General features: G+C 45.7%; 1 protein-coding gene, 1 long non-coding RNA gene and 1 pseudogene across 6 annotated transcripts in view; 1 reads left to right on the top strand and 2 right to left on the bottom strand.

Moving 5' to 3' along the window:
* RMDN3 (regulator of microtubule dynamics 3) overlaps positions 1–5,917 on the top strand; it is a 34,718-nt gene extending 28,801 nt beyond the window's left edge. For all 4 annotated transcript variants that reach the window (XM_081887097.1, XM_081887094.1, XM_081887096.1 and 1 more), the window contains one exon: positions 971–5,917. In XM_081887097.1, coding sequence (XP_081743223.1) covers positions 971–1,024 — 54 coding nt within the window. In that variant the 3' untranslated portion in view covers positions 1,025–5,917. The remainder of the gene's footprint in view (positions 1–970) is intronic.
* Positions 1–22,065, bottom strand: part of LOC309356502 — a 56,668-nt gene extending 34,603 nt beyond the window's left edge. Inside the window, exon 1 of the long non-coding RNA XR_014162824.1 lies at positions 21,909–22,065. This is a non-coding gene — a long non-coding RNA (uncharacterized lncRNA). The remainder of the gene's footprint in view (positions 1–21,908) is intronic.
* Positions 11,136–13,870, bottom strand: LOC309355758 (cytochrome P450 1B1 pseudogene; annotated as a pseudogene). Its single transcript has one exon. The product of its transcript is annotated as a cytochrome P450 1B1 pseudogene (transcript).
* Positions 22,066–27,740: the final 5,675 nt, after the last annotated feature.

Here is a 27,740-nt window from a genome sequence, read left to right as displayed (position 1 = left end):
CCTAGGACTAGGATGGGTAGCTGCTTCTGCTGATTATGCTTGACTTAACACAAAGAGATTAGGTTGTGATATGCCCTAGATAGATCTGATAGGCTGGGTATTTACTTTCATCGGAAAGGACTGTGCTGCTCTACCTGTGGCTGTTTTACTACTGTACTACTGGATATCTTTGACTTGGCGAGGTACAGGATTGTAGCAGGGATCTTGTTTTTAGCTCCTCCTCCTTGCTGTCCACTTCTGGTAATTGTATAATACAGTGGCACCTCGAGTTATATACGCTTCAGGTTACATACGCTTCAGGTTACAGATTCCGCTAACCCAGAAATAGTACCTCGGGTCAAGAACTTTGCTTTAGGATGAGAACAGAAACCGTGCAGCGGTGGCGCGGCGGCAGCAGGAGGCCCCATTAGCTAAAGTGGTGCTTCAGGTTAAGAGCAGTTTCAGGTCAAGAATGGACCTCCAGAACGAATTAAGTTCTTAACCCGAGGTACCACTGTATAGGCTTTGTGTTTGAAGGGGGGCAGGGAGATAGAATGTTTGAGGTTCCCCAGCTGGATTCAAACTGTGCCTGCAAATGGACAACTTTAGGGGGTATTGCTATCAGCACTGATCAGCTGACCATCATTGAGCCTGGCTTTCCAAGGAAACATTGGGAGAAGACTTTTCAGCAGTTCATATGCAATTGTGTCTTTAGTAGGTAGACATAGTTTAGTGAAAACAGCCTGACAGGTTAAATTAGGGCCCCTGCTAGGCCAAATTAGGGCCACAAGCGAAAGGTTTCCACCGCTGTTTTGAAGTATAAACAGTATGGAAAAGGAAGAAGAGTCAGTCAGGGTTGTTTGTTTCATTTTCTCCCTAGGAGGTTGGGAGAAGAATAGCATGTTGATCATCCTGATTGTATAATTTTGCAGATGGGATTAGTTCAAACCAGCCAGCCACAAATTTACTTTGTTCCTTTTCATTCCTCCAGGACGCTGAAAGCAGTAGAGAGATGGAAGAGATGGAAGCAAATTCAGAAGGCTAAGCAAGTTGAAAGATCTGTCTGCATAATAGTTGTGCAAATGCAGTGAAAGTTCCAGTCTGAAAGGTTTCACAGTCATTATTATCCTCGCTGGGCTTCATGAACATGCCGCAGAATGAAAATGAAAAATCAAACTGTGGTTTCAGCAGTCCTTTTTCAAAGAATTAGGCTGGCATGATAGTCAAAGAAAAGTGATTCAGCTCATATCCCTTGATTGCTAAATCAGTATGCTCAAGTGTCCTCAAAACAGAAGTTACCAAGTTGGTTATTTTTTCATGCTTGTGTTTTGCATATTCACCAGCCAGACATTTCCAAGACACATTAATTGCACACTTCCTTAATTGTGATGTGATCAACATGGCACTTTGTGTGTTAATCCTGTTTTCATAATACATTAGAAATTAATCAGTAACAAGAAGGCCTATATTAGATGTGATGGCAGAATTAGGCACAAGATCTCCCATGGTTTTTAGATTAAAGGAGACCTGGGGAGGGTTTTTAAAAGGTTTCTCATTTAAAAACAGTTTCCCATTTAGAATCTCCCCAGCTATATGTTAGGTATATACCCAATACCTTTATGTTTTCCAGTTTATTTGCCATAAGACAAATAGCTTGAACTGGGTGGGTGGGGGGAGTAAATTTGGGAATAAGGTTTATGGGAAAGCTTTAATTGTCCCCTTTTCTAATACCTCACACTTGTAGTGATCAGCAGGGCAAGGTGGCATTGCTTACCTGGCTTCTCAGCATAGAGGTTGCTGCTGGTAAATAGGAAGGGGAGGAGCAAGGCAATGGGGAGGTTGGTGCTGCGCAGGTACAATAGCAGGACCAACCCAATATTCCCAATGCTGTATCTGCATCAATCCATGTCACTTGGTCCCTTTCCTTCTCTGCTACTGGCAGTGACTTCACATTAGGAGGCCAGGTAAGCAATACTGCTCTACTGGCCCCACAGCCTCAGCCTAAACCCAATTACTGCTTTGATCTAAATGGAAAAAGGCAACAGATCTTGTTTTCTGGATTCCCCTGTGTTGCATCTAGTTTGAACTGGGTGTATAAGGTAGAATTATAGACCACGGCTTCCTCTGGCAAAGTGATTAATGCTTAATCCGTGGACGCATGACACTCTGTTCACTGCACATGATAAATATTGTTGACGTGGCCATTTTTACTCAAGGCAGCGTAGTACTGTCACTTTCCATTGCCTCCATTGTTAATATCCAGGTGGGGATTGATAGGAGAACATTGGGTGCCAATACAATATTCCACAAGCTAGACTTCTGTATGAGCCCTTACAAATAACTCTGAAAATATTTATTGTGTCTAACACATGCACCTCATAAGCTATATGCATATTCAACTAGCTGCTTGTGGATTTTGTGTTCCTTTTGGAGTACTCCACTTCTTCTGCACAGTACGCTATAACCGTGGCACTGCCATTCATTAAAGTCACGAGGGGCACCCAGCAGAAAACTTAGAAAAACCTTAATGTTGGGGGACCAAATAATTTGCCTTCAGTTTTTGGAGGTGTTTGAAAGAACTAACATCACTGCTGCAAAGGGCAATTAAAATCTGTTAAGGAATAAAAACAAAGAGTTTTCTTCATCTGCTGGCCTTAAACAGTATATTCCAAGATATATTTTAAAAATTATCTTTCATTCCTTCTCTTCAGCCATGAGCATTACCTGCCTACTGTAGAATACAGCATAGGGGGAAATTCTTGGTTCTGAAAGAGAACCAAGCTCTGTATTTTCCAGATGTACAGAATATGCAATGTCTAAGAGGTGGAATTAAATTACCATTCAGTTTCAGCCTGTTGTAAACCAAACAATCTTACTACTTCCAGAGCGCAGAATAATTCTGTTTTCTGTGTCCTGTAATTTTTGCCAGGAATTCAAGTGGGATTTCTCAGTCCCCTTGAAACCTAATTTACAGCTCACTTTAGCTGGATAATTACAGTGATTTTTATTGAATACACGCTGCTGTATTTAACATTTCTAGAAAGCACATTTAGAGAGAATATTTTATATAAAAATCATCTAATCTATTCACCCAAATATGTATATAACATTACACAAGAATTGCTTTTTAACATTACAACAAATCAAGTTGGAAGACAAGAAATATTTCTGTCCAAAGATTTTCCTGGTGCGTATTTTCCTGTTTCTTAATTCATATTTATATCTAAAAACATTAGATAGGCTGTCACCCTAGTCCTATAAACGTTCAGAGAAGCAAGTACTTTTATAGCCCTATTTTTACTGTGCTCACAAGGAAATGCAACTCGGTTAAGATTGCAAAATCAGAAATGTGGGTTGTATTCAACTTAAGTTGTATTCAGAGTAGACCCACTGAAATAAATTAACCTACGTTAGTCATGTGCATTAACTTAAGTGGCTGTACTCTGAGTAAGAGAAGTATTGGATACTGCCCTTTGAGTAGGTGGCAGTGTTATATATTCCTGTGACCATGTGGTTGGGATGAGAACATACTGCCAACTACTAAATCACTAGGGTAGTTCCTTGCATGTTCAAAATGACTGGCCATAAAATGTTCAGTGAAGGGTTCCTCAAGTTAATTCAACATAGTGAAAGTTTCCCGGTATTTAAAGGTTTGTATAAATGCCTAAAATAATACTTATTTTAAATAGAGTAAGTCCTTGGATCAATCATTGTTGCCCTTGCTAATTTACTGTAATAACATCACCTTGCAGTCAACTTAGTTCATGCCCATTGCGAATTTTAGGCCATGCCATTGTACACAATCTAAACAATGTCCTACTCTAATACTTACTCCATACTTCATTCAAGTGAAGTACAAATTGTATCTTCAGCTTAGACCTGTGGGCCATTTCCCTCAAACCGTCGGTTGTTTTTCACTTGTAGTGTGATCTGATGGGTGGGAGGGCAGAGTTAAGACCTGAGTTGGCTGTGTGCACCTCTTCCTTGCAAGGGATGGCTGATGGAGACGTTAAAATAAGTCAGTTCAGCAGGATTCCATGCAAACCCCTTCATGATTCAGGGAGCGCTTTGCATTGGAAGTTGCTGCTAAAACGAAGGAAAAAACACCAGTCACATTTGGTCCACAGCACTGATATGGGACCTGGCTGGTGGAGTCAGAAAGATTCCCCATCCCATTCTAAAACCGCTAATCAAAATGTGCATCTGGATATTGGACATTTTGTTTGAGTGAAAATTGGAGTGACTAACAATAAATACCTTTTATTATTTATACCCCACCCATCTGGCCTTGAGGCTCTCACAAGTATTACTTGAAAAGGACCAGTCCATATATTTGCATTCAGAAGTGCTTACATTTTTCTGAAGTTAAAAATTCGTTCGATTTCTGTGCCTGACCAAATTATTTATTATTCCAGTGAAAGAACTAATTGAAATGCTTGGGAGAGCCGTAAGAATTATTAGACAGTGACCAAAGTATTTTCTGTGAGTGCTGCTTTTTAAAAAACTATGCTCTGAAAGCATTTATAGAAGATGGAGAACTGTAACTAAGGCTTGCTTACCTGGGAGTAAGCCCCACTGAACTGACATACTTCTGAGTAGATGTGATAGGATTGCACTATTAAGTACACTTTTCTGTTGTTGTCATCCCTGCCCCAAATTTTGACATTCCACATACTTATTTATGAGACTTTTGGTGATTCAGTGTTTGCTTTCACTATCCATTTCCTAATGTGTTTAAAGCTTTAAATTTCCACGTGTGATATTCTGATACCACAGAGAAATGATGTCAATTGCAAGCACATTTATTTTTATGTGAGATGGATGAATTAAGTAACTGATCTGATTGTGCTTCTGCAAGTAAGCCTGCCGAACCTGACTAAAATGCCAATGAAGTAAACAAAGAAAGGGATCCTTCAGTAACCTCACATGATATCAACCTTTAATTCAAGTACAGACATAGTCATGTTTTGGTGCCCTATGTAAAATTGCACTGTGTGATCATTTTAGGGCCCACAAAGCAGTGAGTATCTTATTGCACTTGACCAAAGCAAGGTCTTTAGTATGATTGCAATAGCACAAGAATGGTCCTTTAACTGCATTCCATATCTGACTAACATCTCTCTCTCTGCCCCCCCCCCTCCATGAATGAATTGCCACATGGGAGCACTGCGTGAGATTTTGCAGGCTGGGAGGGAAAAGCTTTGATAGGCTGGACAAGATCCTCTGGCTATGTATGTGTGCCTTGCCCTTCGTCTAAGGAGCTGGAAAGAGAATTCTGCCTGCCTGCCTGCCTGCCTGCCTGCCTCCTTTTGTTCCTTTTCAGGAGATTGCTGTTATCATCACTAACACCATAGAATCATGTGTTGAAAACAGAATAGCTTTCTGAAATTGGTTTAAGTAATCAAGGCAATGTCATTTTGAGCGTGGTAGATGGTATACCTTGAGATCAGTATTTTGGAGAAGAGTAATCTCTGAGGAAGGATGGTTTGGGGAAAGTGGTTCTTTTCATTTAGAAGGAGGTGCACTTTTAGCAGCCTTAGATGGAAATGATTTATGTGTGTGTGGTGGTGGTGGTTGTTTTTTTAAGTTGCATAAGTTTTGTTGACTAAACTGTGAATATAAAGGTGAAAATCTTTTATGACTGCACTGCAGCCCTCCCAGAGGGTCACTAAGTACTTAAAAGTCTGATGGACAAGAGGTAGTTCAAAACGGCAGTTTGCATTACTGACAAAACTTATTTCCAATATCTATTTTACAGGGAACAAAAGACAATTATTTTCATGCAGCTGTATATTTGTTTTTAAAAATCAAGCTAATACAAGAGTTAATTGTAAAACTGGGTGGTTTTAACTTCAACTTTATTTGAAATAAAAGTGACAACACTGCCTAATGATGAGTATGTAACAGTTCTGAAATAAAAATATCTGCATTCTTTTTATATGACTGTGGCTTGTATCCAGAGTTCTGTGAGCAAAACTCTTCTCGTAGGACTTCTCCCAGGAGGAAGTGCAGGGAGGTGACGTTTACTGATTCATACTTCCCCCTGCAGTGCTCTGAAAAGCTGCTCCAGCAGGGCTGGAGAGCCTCTTCCAGGAATAACTTGGCTGAAGGGATGAAAATTGAAACCCAAATCTGATTCCAGACTTCTCAAGAAGTGTATTGTGACATAGACTGTGTAATTAACAAACATTGTATTGGTGACCCTAGTCAATTACTGGTTCCTTAAAATTACAGGAATTATTTTAATAAAGGAAAAGGCCACACAAAGTTAAGACTTGCAGTGCATTGGTGATGCCTTCAACTCCTTTTTAACCCAGCCATGACATTATCTGCCCCACTCCTGATGTCATATGTTAGCGTAGGGCAAATAGGCATGGCTTAACCAAATGGGGATGTCTGGTGGACTTTATTAGGGGCTCATGATTTCCTTCTGTAAACAATCATAAGAACATAAGAAGAGCCTGCTGGATCAGGCCCATGGCCCATCTAGTCCAGCAGGGATTTGAACTCTAACCACTACACCACACTGCTGCTGGATGCCTGTGGGAAGCCCACAATCAGGACATAAGTGCAACAGCACTGCTTGCCTGCGATTTCCAGCAACTGGTACAGTATTCAGACTCTTACTGCCTGACAGTACAGATGGAACATCACCATTCTGGAAAGCAGGTGATGATAACCTCCTACTCCTCTTTGAAGCTATCCAAGTTGATGATCATCACTGTGGAAGTGAGTTCCAAGGCATGAATAAGTACTTTGCTCTGTCCTGAATCTTCCAACATGCAGCTTCATTAGATATACATGAGTTCTAGTGTTATTTAAAAAAGAATAATTCTCTATCCACTTTCTACATGCCACGCATAATTTTATAAATTTCTACCATGTAACTTGCTTTTTCTCAAGCTCTGAATACTGCCATCTTTCCTAATAGGGAAGTTGCTCCATCCCCTTGATCATTTTGGTTGAATTATCTTCCTATGGACTGATGAAAAAAAAAACAGATTCCCTGCTCCCATTTGCCACGTGAGCCTGGGTCGAACATGTGTGTTTGGCGGTCATAACTGCTGTGATGGTTCTGGTGGCATCACCTTTGCCTAGATGTGCTGACTGCAGGATGGTTTTAAAAGATAGTAAAAAGTTCTATCAGCTTCCACCCTGACTTCTGCAAGGCTCGTAACTTTCCCCCTCTCTCTCCAGCCCCTGCCAGATACCCCTATTCAGACGTTTACCAACAAATGTGGGTGCGGGTGGCGCTGTGGTCTAAACCACTGAGCCTCTTGGGCTTGCCAATCAGAAGGTCAGTGGTTCAAATCCCCATGATGGAGTGAGCTCCCGTTGCTCTGTGCCAGCTTCTGCTAACCTAGCAGTTCAAAAACACACCAGTGCAATCGGATAGGTACCGTTGTGGCGGGAAGGTTTTCCATGGCATTTCCATGCGCTCTGGCACTTGTCATGGTGTCCAGTTGCACCAGAAGCGGTTTAGTCATGCTGGCCACATGACCCAGAAAGCTAGCTGTGGATGAACACCAGCTTCCTTGGCCCGAAAGCAAGATGAGCGCAGCAACCCCATAGTTGCCTTTGACTGGACTTAACCATCCAGGGATCCTTTACCTTACCTTTTTACCGTTTACCAACAAATTCAAGTTCCACTTGTATTTTATGGGGGTGGAGAAAAACAAATAATAAGCGTTCAGCTTTCAGAAAACAAGCGTTAGCCGATTAGGCATTTTAGCTATGCAGTGTTGAATGTTATCTGTAACATTGTTCTTGCCTGTTTATCCTTTGTTATTGTTTTTATTTAAACCACTCCATGAACCAAGAACCTGGACATTGACTACTTACAATGAACCATGTTACGGATATTACAGCAAATATATACTATTTTTATGGTGCACATGTGACATGAGAAGACTTGGTCTATTTATTTGTATAATTTATTATTCCTGTGATCCCTGCTTTCCTTTGAAGCACATCAGTGAGGCTGAGGGGGGATGGGTCTTGTCCCATGCACACTGCCAGACCTGCGCCCCAGGGAGGCCACTTTGGTGCTGCTCACACAGCAGTTTGGCTTCACTCCCGAAGGCACACTCCATTGTCTTGCGAAACAGATGGATGCCCACAAAAGATCCCTGTTTATAAAACCCAATAAAAAGTTAACTTTTTTTAAAAAAGAAGTGCCAGACAATATGTGATTTTGTATTTTAGAAGCACGCATTTAAAATTTCTTTAGACCTCTGCACCACTATGTTCAAATCCTGCACTACGTGAGGAAATGTTGAGATCTTCCCTTGAAAGGCTGCGATTGCCTGCCAGATTCCCCAAGTTCCTTGGTTGCATTATGACTTCTCAACTGTCACCCAATAAGCATCTTTAAAAGAAGGCTTTTGCTGACTAATGTGTTAAATAAAATCTGCACATTTCTTAGCTGTGAAAAGGGCACAGATGTTCTCTCTAGTGGTAGCTATGAAGAGCTGGCTCCTAACTATTGCATGTATGGGGACAACACCCACCCACGGGAGATATCGTCTCCCCTACTGGCAGGAAAGAAGGACTTCAAAATTTAATCATATATTTTTGCTTAGACTGAGGATTGTTGCTAGATTGGCCCCAGAGGACAGCAGGTGCATATAGTGATATTCTGCCACATTTCGACCATTGTAGACTCTCACTTAGCTAGCTTTTTCCTGCTACCCCTCAAAGGTTCCGAGTGTTACTTTCTCTCTCCCTACCTCCAATCCTTTTTCTACCCACTAAGTTAGGACAGGAATGCTTGAGACTCACAAACATTTCTGACAGGTGTTAACAAAGCAGAGTTTACAAGTATAAGGGCATGAGAGCAGCACCATCCAGCTAACTTTCATAGGTACCTGTATTAACAGCACTTTTTAATCACTTCAAAGGAGAGGATTCATGAAAAATGTTTCTGACTACCACTGATGGTGACCTTACTGGCGCTGGAGAAATAATGTTGGATGGCGGCTTTCCTGACAGTAAGTGAATAGCCATGTGGCTTTGCCAAAGTGCTTGCTATTTGCGCTCATCTGAAACTTCTACTTTGTGTAGGATATCTCTCTTATTTCTTTAATCCCTTGCTGCAAGAAGACAAACAATTGTGACAGCATCTTTATTCGGAGGTAATAATAGTCACATTTTTAAAAATGTTAAATAACACTCAAGTAATGTTTAATATAAAAGAATATTTTTAAAAGTGCTACTTATGGTCTTCACCCAAACATAGGAATAAGGAAACGCCTAATGGTAGATTCAAAAATAGGCTATATTATTTATGCATTTCAAAACCTTTCCTGAATATGTGGCTTACTAGACAAATATAAAGGCTGCTGGAAAGAAGAAACAGCTACGCAAGTGAACTACTTGATTTTCAGCAAAAAGCAAACAAGTGCAGATTCCACTTACAGGTATGTTTAAAACAGGGATGGGGAGCTTCTGGGTGTTTTTGGACTCTCAACTCCTATTTATCCTTGATCACCCTGATAATAGACAACTATGCAACGCAATGTGCAGCTGGGTCACCATCATTGTACTAAGAAGAGTTCAGTTCTCCTTGCTTCTTCCAAAGCATACGGCTGCTTCACAGGTTACTCTTTGCAAGACCTTCATGAGCTTAACTTCTATGCGGTAAAATGGGGGGATGTGTTAGGCTGATGCTCTTCTTCGTCAACCTCACATGCACCCAATTGCTTATGAACATGCCCCTCTGCAGACAGAAAGCCAAGCAGGTTCAAAACAGTCTGCATCTCCAACTCCTTCCTCTGGAGCAGCTCCAATGCTGACAGCGGAACAACTCTACAGTAACTGGCTTTGAGGACTGAGTATTTTGTCCACCATAGCTGTAGCCACATGACCGGGTTTTGGGGGTGGGAAAACCTGGAAGGCACCAGAGTGTGTGTGTGGACAATCTGTGGCCCTGGTCCAATTTCATGTGAGTGGCGAAGAGGAAGGAAATCGGAAGAAGGTGGGAGACAGACAGAAGAGGCTCCATTATGAGGTCTGGCATACAGCAAGAATGCAATCCCCAATGGAGTACAGGGGAAATGCTGTTAAGAGTAGAACTGGCAAACGAGAAAATTTAAGTGTCTTGATTTCATATCATGTTAAAGCGTAATGGTCTAGATGCTATTTCTAATCAATCATCTGGTAACGTTTATTAAAAACAGTTGGTAGGTTCCGAGTTGAATTTCAAGGTAGGAACCACTGATAGATAACAGAAAAAGAACAGTTTGTCCCGCAACCCAATGCAGAAAAATGCAGCCAAAGTATTTCCTGTTCCCTGGCTAGGAGGGGGCAAGCTGGCTGAGTGTGCACACTATACAAGGAGATTTTCATTTACATTTCTGCTGAAACTGGAAGTGACAAAGCCGCCAAGACGTGCCACATCTGTGCTGCAACTTGAGTAATCCACTAATGGATACTGAAGAGGCTTGGTCAAGAACAGAGCAGGAGCACTAGGTCTACAAGTGGCAAGCTTCTGCTGCCAGGTGCTTCTAAGAAAAAGCAAGTTTTGAGAGAAGCATCAGAGTTGCTTAACCCTTCCCCTGCCTGCCATTTTTCCAGCGGCTGCTAGCATGATGGCTGCGCTCTTTCATCGAAGTTGGAGGCAGTAATGTTTCTGAACACCAACTGCTGGAACCACAGGAGGGGAGAGTGCTCTGGTGCGTGGAGTCGCGCTTGCAAGTTTCCCACAGGCCTCTGGCTGGCCAACTGTGAGAACAGGATGCTGAGCTTGATTTCGCCACTGGCTATTCTTATGTTCTGTGTGGCTCCCTCCCACAGCTGGCAGTGTTCCAACCATAGCTGTCACAGGCATGTATCTCAACCCGAGAGTGTGGAGGAATTTCAGCAGAAAGCCAGTGGAACAGAAAAGGCTTGTCTCCACAGAAAAGGTCCCCTCCACTGCGGCTGCTTTGCTGAAACTGCTTTTCCTTTGATGGACCACTGTGGCTCTCCAGGTGTTGTTTGCAGCCAGCATGGCTAATATTCAGGGAGCATGGGAATTGTAGTTAATCAACATTTGGGGGGCTACAGATTACCTGTACCTACTTTGATGGCAGTGGGAGAGGCTGCTACAGGAATAATTTGGCCCATATTTAGCACCACTAACCAACCGAAGGTTTCCTCCATGTCTTTTTTAAAAAAATGAAAGATAACTCTATATATGACTCGCCCTATGAGATGGGATGAGGTTAATTCTTAGCAAAGTCAGAGCACAGATTACTTGCTCCTGGCTGCCACAGGTAGGAAGTATCTCTCTTCTTGTTCTGCTTCAAATATGACAAGTGTGGGAGGGACGCAAAACTGCATGGGGATTGTCCCAGGTGACAACTATGCACATGTACACATAATAACTAAGTGCTGGGCCACCCCTATGTGTCATTTCCCAGCTGATGGACCTGCAGTTAAAGGCATTGTCGCTGTGATACTCTTCACACTGACTACACATTATTTCCAAGTAAATCCTTCCTATAAAAATGCTTTCCACATAACACAACCTTACCTCCTTTTTTGATCAACAATACTGTTAAGTGACAAACTTCTTAACAGAATTTTTTTGGGGAGGGGGGAGCTGGGAGAATCCAGGAGACCTTTTCTGTCTGCATGGGTGCCTGCTTCAAAGAGGCATTTATTACAAAAGTTCACAGTCCCAAAGGAAGTAACTGATGCCAATTTCCCACACCATCACAATAACCTGTTTCTTCCCCCCCCCCCCCCAGTCACAATAGTCTCAATGTATCTCAGATTTAAGATGTTTGATTGGAGGACTCTGGATGGGTCACCCAGGTGAGCTGAGCAGGCTCAGAAACACCTCCAGCAGGTTTAAGCTGGATGAGGAACCTTTGGCTCTCTCCAGATGTTGCTGGACTAGAACTCCCATCCTGGCTGACCACTGGCCATCCTAGCTGTGGCGGATGGGAGCTTCAGGCCAAGCCACCATCATCTGGGAGGGCGGCAGGTTCCCCATCCCTGTATGAAAGGCACCGTCTGAAGCCATGAGCTTCTGAAAGTTAGGGGGAGGGGCTGGTGGGGGGAACATCAACTTCCTCTGGCTGAGGGCAGCTCTGAAAAGCCAGCAGGGGCTATGGAGAACTTGCTGGTGTGGAGGGAAGCGCCATTGCTAAGAGGCGCCCTCGACGGTCCCTCCGAGGATCCCTCCCTCCTCCTCTCCGCTAGGGAGAGCGCTTCGCGGGGAAACGGACACTGTGTAAGGCAAGGGCTTGAGCACCAGCCCGTAGACGTAATCCAAGGTGAGCTCCTCGGCCGGGTTGGCTTCCACCTCGCACTGCTGCAGCAGGATGGCGGTGAAGAGGAAGAGCTGCAGCTTGGCCAGCTGGTCGCCGATGCAGCGCCTCTTGCCCGTCGAGAAGATCATGACCCGGGACGTGAGGTCCCGGTCGACGTTCTCCTGCCGGGCGTCCAGGAAGCGCGTCGGGTCGAAGACGTGCGGGTCCTTCCAGCGCAGCGGGTCGTGGTTGACGGACCACTGGTTGACGAAGACCACCGTGCCCGCGGGGATGTGGAAGCCGTCGAGCAGCACGTCGGCGGCCGTGGCGTGCGGGATGGTGACGGGCACGAAGCTGCTGTAGCGGAGCGTCTCGTGGAGGAAGGCTTCCAGGCGAGGCAAGGAGGCGCGGTCGTCCCCCGTCGGAAGCCGGGAGCGGCCCACCACCCGGTCGAGCTCCGCCTGCAGCTGCCGTCGAAGGTGCGGGTGCTTGAGGAGGAGCAGCAGCACCCACGTGAGGGCGGTGGAGGTGGTGTCCTGACCTGCGCCGAACAAGTCAGCCAGCGTGGCCTCGACGTAGTCTCCGCCCAGGCCCTGCTGCGCCCCGGGGCCGTGCTCCATGCACTCCAGGATGGCGTCGCTGATGTGGCGCGGAGGGGCGCCGGCCTGGAAGGTGCTGCGGTGCTGCGCTACCTTGGCGCACACGAAGTCGTACAGCTCGCGGCTGACCGCCTGGAAGTCTCGGAAGACGCTGCGCACCGGGTTGGGGAAGGCCTGCAGCCAGGGCAGCACGTCCACCAAGCTGCCCGCCGCCACCGTCTGCCCGAAGCGGTGGTTCCTGCTCAGCAGCGCGCGAAACTCGCCGTCGGCGTGGCTGTAGCGCTGCCCGAAGCAGAGGGCGCACATCACGTTGGCATTGGCCACGACGAAGAGCGGCGAAGGGTCGACGTAAGCGCCGCCCTGGCTCAGCCGCAGCAGGCCGTCGATCAGCTCCTGCGCCTCGGCCGCCACGTGCTGCTCGAAGAGCTGCTTGCTGGGCGTGTTGGCCGTCGAGAAGGCGCGCAGCGTGGCGTGCGCCACCCGCCGCTGCGCCCGCCAGCGCTCGCTGTAGCGCCCGAAGGCCATGCTCTTGCCTCCGGACACCAGGCCGAAGGAGAGGAAGTCGGGCCGGTCCGCGAAGGGCACGGCCTGCTGCACCAGCGCCTGTCGGATGGCCGCCTCCCCGTTGAGCACCACGATGGCGCGCCGGCCCAGGCGCAGCTGGAAGATGTCGCCGTAGCGCCGCGCCAGCTCGCCGAAGGTGAGGTGCGGCAGGCGGCCCAGTTGCAGCACGTTGCCCAGCAGCGGCCACCCGACGGGGCCGGGGAGGCTCTTGCCCGCCGGTCGGGGGCTCCTTCTCGCCCACAGGTACAGCAGCAGGACGCAAGAAAGCAGCAGCGCCGGCTGGACGGCGCTCTTGAGGAGCGCGCCGGGCGCCCCGTCGTGGCTCCCGCCTTCCGCCATGGGGGGCGCCCGCCCGCGGGACTCCTAAGAAACCGGTTTCTTTGTGGAGAGACGCGGGAAGCCGTCGGGGGACCCTTCCTCCGCCTCAGCCCCGACCGAGCTCGTCGGGTGGGGACTTTCTCGCCCCAGACGCTTCGTCCCGTCGGTGAACTGCCCCCTCCCTCTGCCAGATGCCTCCTGGCTCTGCTCTGAGGAGTTCGCAGGATGCCCGTCGCGGCTTTATAGCCGTCTGGGAAGGGGGCTGAGCTTCCCTCCTCCCCTCGCGGTGGTCCCAGAGTCCCCCGAGCGCAGCCATTCCGTGCTTTCCTCCTCCGAGAGAGAGAATGGAAGCAGCAGATTGATCCCTCGCACCAGGAATGTGTGCAACTTTCCAAGGTCTTCCTCCTGCCAAAGACAGCCTGATCCTCGCAGCAGGAGCCGGAGAAGCGGGAGGGGAGCGGAGTGTGAGAGCTACTGAACTCTGCCAGGCACCTTTGGCTGCCTTGGAAAGGCTGCTGCTTTCGTGACTGGAGACAAACTGGCCAGCGACGCTGCGGCTGCTGCTGCCCCAGACCGCGAGGGATGCGAATGCCAGTCCAGTCCGAAGGGAAGGGCGGAAGCGAGCATTTGGTGTCTCTGCTTTGCGAGGACACTTCAGCAAAGCCTGGTAGAGGGGATGGTCAGGAGCAATTGGTCAGCAATTACTAGACTGGCAGCCTGACTTTCCTTGCCTTTGGAGTAAGATATAGACAACTTGACTTTTTTCTTTCTTTTTGCTTTGCAGAAACATCTCAGCTGTTTATCATGCCCAGAACTGGCATGGTTTGTTGTGGGGCTTAATAAAAAAAGGAGTGGATGACCTGGAAAGACTTTTGGTTATCCAGAGGGGGATACTTTTGAAAAGGTTGCAATTCATAAATAAAGGAAACACAATTGTTCTATTCCTGCAAAGGAGTCGCTCAGATACTTGCTCCTCTGAGACAAAGTGTTGTTTCTGATAAAGTTACAGCTTCATTGGAAATGCTTGCCATCTCGGCCATCATTGAGTGTCTGAAAGCCCTGCGATTCTCTGCACAGCTTCCCAAATCCCCTGCCAGCTCTTTCTTTAATCACTGACATATCCCCACAACACACACCTCAGCCCCATTCCTGCATTGTGCTCAAAGATGGGAGAGCACATAGGACCTCAGCTTTGCTGCTGCATAAGTTACTGTTGTCATAAGGCTATGAGGGAAGATAGCTTGGCTAAAATGGGAGTGGGGAGTGAATTGGTGGGGCTTGTGAATTTTACTACAAGTTTCCTACTCCCTGCCCCCACTGCTCCGCTGATGCCAAACCTGTCGCTGCTCCTGCAAGTGCCTTGTCCATGCTCCAAGTCTCCTAGTCCACCCCACTGCATCTCCTAGCACTTCCTTGCACTGCAGAGATTGTCCATGGTTCAAATACCTCTTCAGCCATGTCCTGTCTCATAATCTCAGTTTCCCATCTGATATATAGAGATGAGGACTCTGTAGGGATGCTTATCCAATTTGGCACTTTTGATATATAAATGACTATCGGACTTTGGAAAGCTCATATCGGTGGATCAAGCTCATCAGTTTTGTTGGAATTAATTAAACTACATAGCTTGAACTGGATTTTGAATAAATGTGCCGTTTCTGTTTTCTGAATGGATTTTACTGTGGTGTTATTTTCCTTAGTGGGTCATGCAAGCTGCCATTTTGAATAATGCTTCCTATAGGGTAGGAGGCCCTGGGGCATGGCCAAGGGAGGCGGCTGCTACCTCCTAAATCAATTAAAATCAATACAAATCTGAGGTTCTGACCTCCATAAGAAAAATCCTGGCTACACCCATGCCCTGGGGGGGGGGGTGTTTATGGAACCAAGAAGGCAGTGCCCCTCCCCAAATTGGGAACCACTGACTTAAAGCCTGTACGTTTAGTTGTACTCTGAGCTTCTCTTGAAGCTGAATTCTATGGAATATCCTTGTGTGCTCTACTTGCTTGAGCTTGGGCTGTGGTTCAGTAGCGGAGCACATGGGTGGCATGCAGAATGCCCTAGGTTCAGTCCCTGGCATCTCCTACCAGCCAGTGTAGACAATAGTAGATGGACCAGTGGCTTGGCTTCCTAGGTTCTGTCTCAGCCCTGAACAAAAATGTGCACACATATCAATAGGGCTGTAAAATCAATCAGAGTGCAAAGGAGCTGCCAATATAATCCTTCTCCCATATGTCTTCTTAGAAATAAGTCATTATCCACATTTTACAAAAAGGGAACTGAGCCTGGGAGAAGGAGACCTCTGCTAGTGAGCCTGCGGCTGAGTGGACATTGATCTCCAAGTTGCCTAAACACAAATCCACTGTGCAAACCGTTGAGCCACGCTGATGCGTACCAAGCTTTGCAGAACCCTTCCATAGAATTGCAGAGCTGGGACCCTGAGGGTCATCCAGTCCAGCCCCCTACAATCACAGAACAGATAGGTTCACTAAAATAATGATGAGTTGCATGTCCTTTTGTGCCAAAATTATACACTGGGAGGGCCTAAGAAAGGACACAGATCCAAAGCAAGAGGTTAATGTACATTGGACTGGTCTCTTAAGCAGCAAAGGGAGGTTGAGCTTCTAGTTATCAGGGGCTGTCGGTGGCGTGCCACTTAGAGATCACCTTGACGGAGCTAGGCAGCCTCAGAGTGTCAAAGAATGTGCTTAATGGGGTAGCTGTGAGTAATCATAGCTGTTGGCAGAGCATGTTGAAGAGGGAGCATCTGCAGGTCATGTTTTAGTGGAGCAGAGAATCTGCCGCTCCGGAGAGCCTGACTGGAGCCAAACTTTTTGCAAACTTTCTGTTGTAAAATAAGATTAAGCTTTATTGTTGCTGTCTGAGATGATGCGATATGGTTTTAAGTCCTTTGCGACTTCAAACGTTTTCCGGTGTATCCCCCTAACATTCCTGGGGAGGAAGGAAATACTGTCGCATTATAAATTGACAGCTTGCACTATCAACATGTCACTCATGGCCGCGGTGCCAAATTGAGCCCGTCTGTTGCTCAAGGGTCTCTGCGAGGGACGTTTCCAATACAGAATAATTGTGACCACATGAAGTATTCGTGTGGATTTCTGAAAAGTATGCGTTTTGGTAGTTTTTTAGATGAGCCTATAGCCCCAAGGGGAAGCTGGTAGCAAACTGAAGATGGGATAACTCATTTCACTAGACTTTCTGGGAGTGCACTTTTTAAAAATTGAAGCGCTTTCTTTTAGCAAGCTTGTTTTCTCCTGCTCTGGAGGCTAGGACCCAAACCAGTGGCTTCAAGTTACAAGAAAGGAGATTCTGACTAAGTATTAAAAAAAAAACCACCTGATGGTAAGAGCTATTCAACAGCGGAACAGACTCCCATGAGAGGTGGTGGACTCTCCTTCCTTGGAGGTTTTTATACAGAGGTTGGATGGCCATCAGTCATGGTTGCTTTAGTGAATATTTTTGCATTGCAGGGGGTTGGACTAGATGACCCTTGGGGTCAATTCCAACTCTACAGTTCTATGGGTCAATGATTCTAAATAAGCTGGCATGAAATTCCAGAAAAACACATTTCAAAGTATGAGACGAATGTCAACAAGATTCTACCGTGGAGCTTCTCAGAAACTTTTTTTTACTACACAGGTGAAAGAGACACTGTGCTAAACATGTATACTACAGTGGTACCTCGGATTAAGAACTTAATTTGTTCCGGAGGTCCGTTCTTAACCTGAAACGGTTCTTAACCTGAGGTACCACTTTAGCTAATGGGGCCTCCTGCTGCCGCTGCGCCGCCACTGCACAATTTCTGTTCTCATCCTGAAGCAAAGTTCTTAACCTGAGGTTTCTGGGTTAGCGGAGTCTGTAACCTGAAGCGTCTGTAACCTGAAGCATATGTAACCCGAGGTACCACTGTACATTGTAATTGCGTGTGCTCAGAAGGCGCTGTGTAGCCTATTAATTAGTTGCATTTAAGACTGAAACAATTATCTAATGCCCCCACCCCAACAGCTTTGAACGGTAGCACAAAAGTGGTAGTACAGGGCAAGTCTCTGCTTCCTGCCTTGAAACGGCAACACGATTTCAGCAGGTGATTGTTGCAGCTGATGAATAATTCCTGGCTGGTCCCTTGCAGTGATGTGGACTGCCCAGAACAGGGGGCAACCTGTGCAGGATCAAGTTTGGAAAAGTATCAAAGACACCTGCAAGTTTTAAAGCCTCCATTCGTATTAGTGCAGTCTCCTCTGACCAAGGAAAACAGAGCCCTGGTTAAGAGCTGGAACTTCTGGATTCTCTTACTACTTGGAGACTGGGACGTGCACAACAATATATATACACATAGTTGCAGAACTTCAGGACAACGTTTTAATCATTAATCTGACCATGTCTGCATGAATGAGAAACAATAGCTGCTGGATTAAAATGTGTGTTTTGTTCTATGAATTCAAAGTCAGCTTTCTTTTTAAAGAAAGTTGTTCAGCAATGGTTTTTGGTATTTGTTTTAATTAAAACCATTCAATCTGCCAACATTTGAAAACTGCCTTTTGCACGTATGCTGCAATTTTCAAGGGAAATCATTTAAGTGTCCGTGTTTACCTTACCACATTGTAGATGTGCTACCAAGCAATGTGGTAGCATAAGCTATTTTACTTGCTAGGGAACCGTTTTCACACCTTCCACTGATGGATGGAACTTAGTGGTTGAATCCTGCCTACTGTCAAAAGAGGCTATTCTGCTCTTCATCATGAGTCACTGAGCTGGGTGTGTCTTCTGATCTAGAAGGAAGGAGGCCCAGAAGAATACCGGTAGCTTGGGTTTTACATCCCATCCCACCTAATCTAGAGGCATGCAGAGACAGAGCGGGCTCCCTCCCCCTGTGCCTCATTACTCTGGGTTCATGGCAGTGGAGACTTTAACTGCATACTTATTTCCCAAGCGTAAGAAAAATGCAACAGAAAAACATGCAGCAAGCTGGAGAGATGTTTGAGTTCTGTTTGAATCCAAGGCTGTGGCTACAGGAGAAACAAGACCCTTCTGGGGCGTTGATGCTGTGAACCCCTCCATCACAGGCTCAGGTTGCGTATATGTGTAAATCATGTATCGCAAAGACACCACCGTCTCTGCTGTGTCTCATTTCCCAATGGAAACACGAAGCCTGGGTAAGTGCCTAGAACCCCTGGAATCGAACACCTCTTGGAGATTGGGGGGCATGCAACAAAACCTACATCTAATCAGTGACGTAGGAAGGGGGGTGCAGTGGGTGCGGGGTGCCCCAGTTGTCATCATAGAGGGGTGACAAAATGGCAAAAATATGTGTTTTTAAAATTAAAATAAAAAAATGAGCTCACAACACTTAAAATAACAACAACAACAACTCCAGCATCCCCCTTCCTATGCCACTGGCAGCTAGGTGAGGTGGGGGGCACTGGGTGCCACACCGCGGGGCCTGCAGTGTGCCTGAGCCACATGTCTCTCCTGAGGGGGAGGTGGGGGGCGGACTGCCTGCAAGCTCTGTGCTGCTTATGTCTGCCCACCGCCTCAGCTGCCCTACAGCTGAGGGGAGGCTGCAGATAGGCTCCACGCAGAACGCCCTGACTTGGCTCACCCCACGCCCATGGACATCTCACCCCGTCCCCGGCTGCAGGACGCGTGGGCCGCACCAGGCACCCGAGTGGCTAGCTATGCCTCTGCATCTAATGCTTGGAGAGGGGAAGAGCTCCTGCAAAGGCCTATATCCTATGAAGAGGTGCAGGGAGGCAGGAAGCTGAACTCCAACACACGTACACACACAAACACACACTTTTTCTTAGCCCTCCCTCCCTTTGCTCGCCAGCAGAGCTGGCAATGATTATGAATAACAATGCTTTGTAGCCTGGATTGGATTGAATTACATGACATGTAGACTGACAGACGGTTAGCAAGCGGAACTCTGATTGCGAAACTGGGACGCTGACTCCCATGTGGATGCTTCCCAGACAAATCCAACTTCCCCTTTTTCTCCTTTTAAAAAGTTTTCAGCTGGCCCAAGGAGTTACAAATGAAGTGGGTGGAGTGGGGGTGGGAGGCTGAAATCTGTGTAAAGCATATGGGAGATTTAGCATAGCATCTATTTCACTGGGTCCATACAGCTTGAGAATTCCAATGGGAGCCAGTGTGGTGTAGTGGTTAAGAACAGTGGGCTCGTAATCTGGGGAACATTGAATCTGGGACCTTCTGTATGTATATGCACATGCTCTCTGACAGAGCTATGACCCTTCCCTTATTCTCCTCAACAACTTGCTCTTGGGCGCTCATCCCCACAGCTGTACTGCAGGCAGCTGAATACAAGCAGCTCCAAATACCTTGGAGTAGTTGCAAAACTATTGTTGGTGCTTTCCCACTACTAGTCACTAGGTACCTTTGTGACTGGTTTAAGCCAAGCCACTTCAAGCTCCATACAAGGGTGGAAAAGCTCCTCCCAGTTACAGCCAGGTCCCTGAAAGGGGTGGCAGGTGGCAGTGGTAGAGAGCCTTGTACCCTCTGAAGCCGAGTTGTTTGCTACTGAAAAAAAAGCTCCGACTCAGTGCAATGCATCACACGAAGGCACCGTGTAACAGGATTGCTGACCGGTTCCAAAATGTGATTGTTATCAGTTAGAAGAAGAGGAGGAGGAGGAGTTTGGATTTGATATCCTGCTTTATCACTACCCAAAGGAGTCTCAAAGCAGCTAACATTCTCCTTTCCCTTCCTCCCCCACAACAAACACTCTGTGAAGTGGGGCTGAGAGACTTCAAAGAAATGTGACTGGCCCAAGGTCACCCAGCAGCTGCATGTGGAGGAGCGGAGACGCGAACCCGGTTCCCCAGATTACGAGTCCACCGCTCTTAACCACTACACCACACTGGTAATGTAAAAGAATACATAAAGTTATGAACACCGATAAAACACATCTAGGGATAAGACCATTGAGTTCATTTTAATTTGAAGAGTTTTATCATTCCAAAAAATTGTTTGTGGCTTTCTAAAAAGTTATGGAAGTTCATATATATATATATATATATATATATATATATATATATATATATACACACACACACACACATATATATACATATATATATACATATATATATATACATGTGTATATATATATATTTGTAAAACCTTGAAGCACTGTCAACTTATTCAGACATTGGAAGTAGTTTTGTGGAATGGCCAGTAGGAACATGCTGTGAGAACAGCAGGGTGGAGCCAGGATCCAATTAAATCGAGCACGAACCTGAGGTCTGCTCCAACATTTGGTCTCAAGGGTCTGGCATTCTGACCTGGCATGAGCCTGAAGAACTCAATAGCACTTATTAAGGGATTTTGCAGTGTGCACACAGCTGACATGGAAATGAATGAAGTAGCTTGGCCCACAAGGAATTTTTTTGTTTATGCCAAGAAAACTGCCTTTGCCTCTTTTAGCCTGACAGCAGGGCTATTTGTCCAGGAAAATATTCCTAATGTGTCTTGAACAAATATATAATAATGTTTTCAGAGGCCGCAGTTAAAAAAAATAAAATGATATGTTTTCAGTACTTTTGCAAGCAGGGACCCTCCCCAGAACAGGATTCAAAATGGCACTGGGGGTTGCTAGGGGGTGGGGAAATTGGTGGTAATTGTCTCTTTACACCCCCCTCTAAAGTGGGAGCTTCTTCTGGATCTTTGGCCTTTTCCCTTCACAAAACGGCATGTCTGATTCCAACCTAATGAATTCAATAGGTTGTGTTCAGCATGGTGCTAAGGAGAATATTCCATGACATGCAATCAATGGGATGTTCTCCTCTCCCATGCCCCTGTGCACCCCCTAAATCTGCAATGCAGGTTGCCCAGAGCAGATTTGGGGATGGCACAGGGCACTTATGCAGTGGGACGAGAGCGGGGGACTCCCCTTGTGCTAGTGTTGATCTTTGCACTAGTGCCTTTATTTAAGCAAAGGCTGCCCAATTTAATTAGATCTCTGTGCATTTATAACAGCTCTTCATTGAGCATTTAAGCACCAGACTGGGGAACAATGACATAAAATTAAAAGGCACAGGAGGGAGAGATAATTTATAAAATTTAAAGAATCCGTAAGAAGTAGTCCAATAAATAGCAACCAATTTAAGAGCTCTCGGTAGTGGCACCCGCCTTGTGGAACGCCCTCCAATCAGATGTCAAAGTGATAAATAACTACCTTACTTTCAGAAGACATCTTAAGGCAGCCCTGTTCAGGGAAGTTTTTAATCTGTGATATTTTAGTGTATTTCTGGTTTTTGTGGAAGCCGCCCAGAGTGGCTGGGGAAACCCAGCCAGATGGGCGGGGTACAAATAATAAATTATTATTATTATTATTATTATTATTATTATTATTATTATTATTATTATTATCATAAGACAAACAAAACTAAATTCCAGTAAAGACAACCATTAGAATTTCCAATTTAACCAAATATCTGGGCAAAGAAGATACTATATCCAACCAGATGAAACTGCCAAATGGCCTGATTAACAGTTCCCTCCCATCTCTCCTTCAGGGCTGTCGCCCCTCTGTCTCACAAAGACAGCCCCGCTCTGTTCCAACAGTTCCTCCCTCAGCAGCTTCCATCCCTCCACCTCAAACCACCCAGGCTCTCGCCCCGAGTGGCATAAATTGTTGCCCACAAGCATCCACAGCGGAAACCTCTCGCCCTCTTTTCCCACAGCAACAGAGCAAAAGCTATGGGCTGAAAGTCAATAAGCCACAGCTTGTATTTTTCTCCTCTTCTTCCTGGTTCTGACAAGACATAAAGTCAGTAAGGCTGCTAGGGAAGGGTTTGCTGCGCTCCCCCATCTCAGTGCACCTTGCCAGCCAAGACAAACTGTAGTCATTGCCCTTAAAAGAAGAGGCTTCAGCCTTTGGGCTGGAAATTGGTGGGTGAGCTCTTGTTTGTCTCCTTGTCTTCCTAGTTCTGCCAATACTCACAGGCCTCAAAGGTAGCAGGGCTTGGGAAAAAGATGTGTTGGTTGGCATCTCCCATTTCTCTAATTTCGCTCAGTGGATTGCGACTCAATACACTGTTGCCTTGAATTGGAGGGAGTGCAGGATTGCCCTTATGGTCAGAATATTTTGCCTCCCTTTACAATAAAATGTGTTAAATAACTGATAATTGGCCAGTGCTTAATAGCATCCAAACACCAGTTCCTTAGACATCCCTTGCACTAACTTTAATAGGGAGGCCAGATCTGATTATGGCAGCTCTCCCACCTCAATCTCATTCTTGGGGCCTCAATGAAGTTGTTTATTTTAGGGGTTGGTGCTTCTTTGAGATTTTCCAGAAAATTAGATCCGAATACAGTGATACCTCGGATTACATACGCTTCAGGTTACAGACTCTACCAACCCAGAAATAGTACCTTGGGTTAAGAACTTTGCTTCAGGATGAGAACAGAAATTGCGCGGCGGGGGCGTGGTAGCAGCAGGAGGCCCCATTAGCTAAAGTGGTGCTTCAGGTTAAGAACAGTTTCAGGTTAAGAACGGACCTCCAGAACAAATTAAGTACGTAACCAGAGGTACCACTGTATTTGGATTTGCATTCCCACCACATGTGAGTGAACAACCCTACTTCATCATCACAGCATCTCCAACACATTGCTGTAGATGTTTCCAGTCTCATTGGCGTCAAGTACCATTTTTGAACAATCTTACAGGATGTCTCTCTGAACCTCCCAGATATCGATTTATAGGGGAATTTAACCCATCAGAAAGTTTTAAAAAATCATTTTTTAAAAAAAATGAGCAGTTGCTGTAATATAGTGTTATAGCCCTATTACACTACAATACAAACAAAGTAACATTGCAGCATCATGAGGTTATAGCGGCTTTCATTCTGGCGAAACATGAGGCCGGCCGGTATTCATTGCCAGCACAAAATGGCTGCCATTAGCAGGCAAAAAAAGAGGTCCCAGTAATCCATACTGATGAGTATGCTCACATAAAAAAAGTGTTGGGTACTGGAGACCCCACTGGCGTTGGTGTTAGGAGACTTTAGCATCCACGGCAGAGATGCTTGGGTGGCAGCAGAAATGGCAGCTTCATGGTTGCCATGACAACCGTGGGGCTGTCTCACTGCATCACTGGTCGAACGCATTTGGCAGGTCATGCATTGGCTCTGGTCTTTGCAATTGGACAGAAGGCAAGTGGTCTAGAACTGGAGGCAGGTGGATTTGAAATAACACTGTTGCCACAGTTGGACCAGTTCCTGTTGGGATTAACAGCATAAGTTACTATTTTTACGCAGGAGAGAGGAGGAGGATCCCGAGCCATGCGCGCAAGCCCTTATATAGACATTTTAAATTGCCCGCCCTGGAGTCCAAGACCATCCCCAGAAACATCATACATACATCACAGAAGGGGTGTAGCCCAAGACCACCACCCAGAAGCACCATACCTACATCACAGAAAAGGCCGTCTACAACAGAAATCTGAGTGCATTGTTTATCTCCTGTCTGGCAAGTTACCTGATTGCATTATCTGGGTTTTGGCCACTCTTTTGTTATTATAACTACTTAATTCCTGAATCTAGGTCACAGGTCACAGGCTCACACCCTGTTCATATTTTGAATGTGCCCTTAAGACAAGATTTGTGAGGACAGGATTTGTGAGGAAAGAGACAATGGGGAGGTTTCCCACTTTGACCTTGCAGAGAAATAGTTGAGGTCAATTTGTTCAGGACCATTTCTGTGGGGTTTCAGACACGTGGTTTATATATACAGTTATAAACATTTATTTTTTTATATATTACCTTTAAATTCTTATAACATCTGCAATTTCAACACAAAAGGATAGTAGCTGGTCAGGAATTACCTGTGGCAACAAACCCATATTATTTTAAAGAGCAAATGTTTAGACCAAAGAAGAGATGAATATTAATTGGAGAGGGGATTTTGAAATTTTTGCTTACCTGTAGATATTTCCTACATGCTCGGCACACCTCTCACTGGCTGATGCGCAGAGGTATCGTGCCTCGGCACACTGAGGTTCCGTTTAGCTATTTATGTAAAAGCTGGCGAATGGCCTCTCCTCCATGAAGTCTTTTAAGCTCCTCTAGCCTCAACAAGATCAAACACATCTATTCTTAAGGAAATCAGCCCTGAGTGCTCACTGGAAGGACAGATCGTGAAGCTGAGGCTCCAATACTTTGGCCACCTCATGAGAAGAGAAGACTCCCTGGAAAAGACCCTGATGTTGGGAAAGATGGAGGGCACAAGGAGAAGGGGATGACAGAGGACGAGATGGTTGGATAGTGTCTTCGAAGCTACAAACATGAGTCTGACCAAACTGCAGGAGGCAGTGGAAGACAGGAGTGCCTGGCATGCTCTGGTCCATGGGGTCACGAAGAGTCGAACACGACTAAACAACAACAAAGCCTCAACTTTCTAGCACTGCATTTCATCGGAGGACTCCAAGCTTTGCTTTCAGTTCTCAGAAGAGCATTGCCCACCCAAACCACTAACTTTTAAAAGGGGGGGGGGGATACAGTTGACATTTTTATTGTTTTAGCAATGTTTTGCTACTCCATAGGGATTTGTCAGCTGCTAAACCAGGCTTCTAATTTATACTGTATCCTCCTCCTCCTCCTCCTCCTTCTTCTTCCTCCTTCTGGTGTTTCCCTCACTGCAAAAGGTGAGGTTATGGGGAACCAGGCAGAGGGCCTTATTGGTAGTGGCACCCACCCTATGGAACACCCTATAAACAACAATACAACTTTTATAAGGCATCTGAAGGCAGCCCTGTACAGGGAAGTTTTTAATGCTTCTGCTTTATACTGAGAATCCTCCTCCTCCTCCTCCACCTTCACCTTAAGGTCCTAGAGTGGGTTACAACAATTTAAAATGAAACATTAAGAACATTTTTACAACACACACACACACACACACACACAGGCTGCATAAGCATTTATCCTACTTTTGCCATCATACAGCCATGTAAACGACTGAGGAATTACAAGACAGTTGGTTTCCATCTTTGTTGTCCTCCCTTATTTTATTTTTACATACAGCCCGTGAGATGAAAGAACACATATTGAACCAGTCAGGTTTAAATTAAACAGCTGTCTTGAAAATGTCCTCTGGGGACCTTTTATAATGGGCTGTTCCAAGTTAATAGCTATTCGTTTATTCAAAGAAACTTGCTACCGCTTGAGAGGCTTCTAATACATAACCCAAGACCTACTCTCCATGATTTTCAGAGGAAGAACTGAATTATCTTGAATGGAAATTAAGGTGCCTGCCTCATCTTTAGCTATTCGTTTATTCAAAGAAACTTGCTACCGCTTGAGAGGCTTCTAATACATAACCCAAGACCTACTCTCCATGATTTTCAGAGGAAGAACTGAATTATCTTGAATGGAAATTAAGGTGCCTGCCTCATCTTGAACCTCCTCCAGACTTGTTTTTCTTTTTTCCAGGTATATTCTGCAAGATTATACTGAGCTGACCAAATACCACTTCACTTTAATAATTGTTCTGCAATATTTCCCCAGTGCTACTGTTGTTGTTGTTTAGTCGTTTAGTCGTGTCCGACTCTTCGTGACCCCATGGACCAGAGAACGCCAGGCACTCCTGTCTTCCACTGCCTTTGGTCAAACTCATGCTGGTAGCTTCAGGAACACTATCCAACCATCTCGTCCTCTGTCGTCCCCTTCTCCTTGTGCCCTCCATCTTTCCCAACATCAGGGTCTTTTCCAGGGAGTCTTCTCATGAGGTGACCAAAGTATCAGCTTCATGATCTGTCCTTCCAGTGAGCACTCAGGGCTGATTTCCTTCAGAATGGATAGGTTTGATCTTCTTGCAGTCCATGGGACTCTCAAGAGTCTCCTCCAGCACCATAATTCAAAAGCATCAATTCTTCGGCGACCAGCCTTCTTTATGGTCCAGCTCTCACTTCCATACATCACTACTGGGAAAACCATAGCTTTAACTATACCGACTTTTGTTGGCAAGGTGATGTCTCTGCTTTTTAAGATGCTGTCTAGGTTTCCATCTAGGTTTCCAGTGCTACTACCTTACTGCTATCTGGAGGGCACTCTTGTGTTGTAGTGCAACAAAGGTTGGATCCCCCACCCCCATTGACAATTCAGCAGGATATTAGGAAACATGCACGAATTGGAAGCAAAGCAGTCTGTCCACCCACAAAACTTTAGCAGGGTCAAACAGTATTGAACATGGGTTCTGGGTTCATGTATAACCACACATATAATCGTGAATGCACAATTGAATGGATGTCTGGTGGGGTGGACCAGTGCCATTTTTCTAGAAAAATAGGTGTCAGAGTTCACCGTGAACTTCTCCCTTGCCAGAACAGAGATCCGGTGAGTCCTGGTTGGAAAAAAAAGCCCTGGTGGGGATCCATCTGAGCTGAAATTCTCTGAGAATTTTGCACTGGGTGGATTCTTTTAAATGCATTTTTCATCCTTACACTTTATGAAAAGCATTTGCTTAATTAAGAATAAGTCAACCGCTATTCACAGTTCCCCCCTTGAATTCATTTCACTACATTACATTTAAAAATGAAACAAAACCCACTGCCATTGTTTTACAAAGTGAATATAAGAACATGAGAGCATCCCTCCTGGGGCAAACCAAGGTCCATCTGCTTCAGCATTTTGTTCTTCCAGCGGTCAACCACATCCCTGCGGGGAGTCTACACACAGAAGATGAAACCACAACAGCAGTCTCCCCACTTCTGCTCCCCAGCCGTGGGTATTCCAAGGCATACAGTGGTACCTCGGGTTACAGACGCTTCAGGTTACAGACGCTTCAGGTTACAGACGCTTCAGGTTACAGACTCTGCTAACCCAGAAATAGTACCTTGGGTTAAGAACTTTGCTTCAGGGTAAGAACAGAACTCATGCAGCAGCAGGGGTGTCTCAGGTTAAGAACAGTTTCAGGTTAAGAACGGACCTCTGGAATGAATTAAGTTCTTAACCCAAAGTACCACTGTACTGCTTCCAGTGGTGGAGCTTCATGCTCCAGTACCGGGGGGCGG

The sequence above is a fragment of the Podarcis melisellensis genome (assembly GCF_964234715.1).
Source record: "Podarcis melisellensis genome assembly, chromosome: 1".
Classification (NCBI taxonomy): Eukaryota; Metazoa; Chordata; class Lepidosauria; order Squamata; family Lacertidae; genus Podarcis; species Podarcis melisellensis.
The sequence above is the reverse complement of the archived record's forward strand: the minus strand, read 5'-3'. Positions and strand labels throughout refer to the sequence as shown.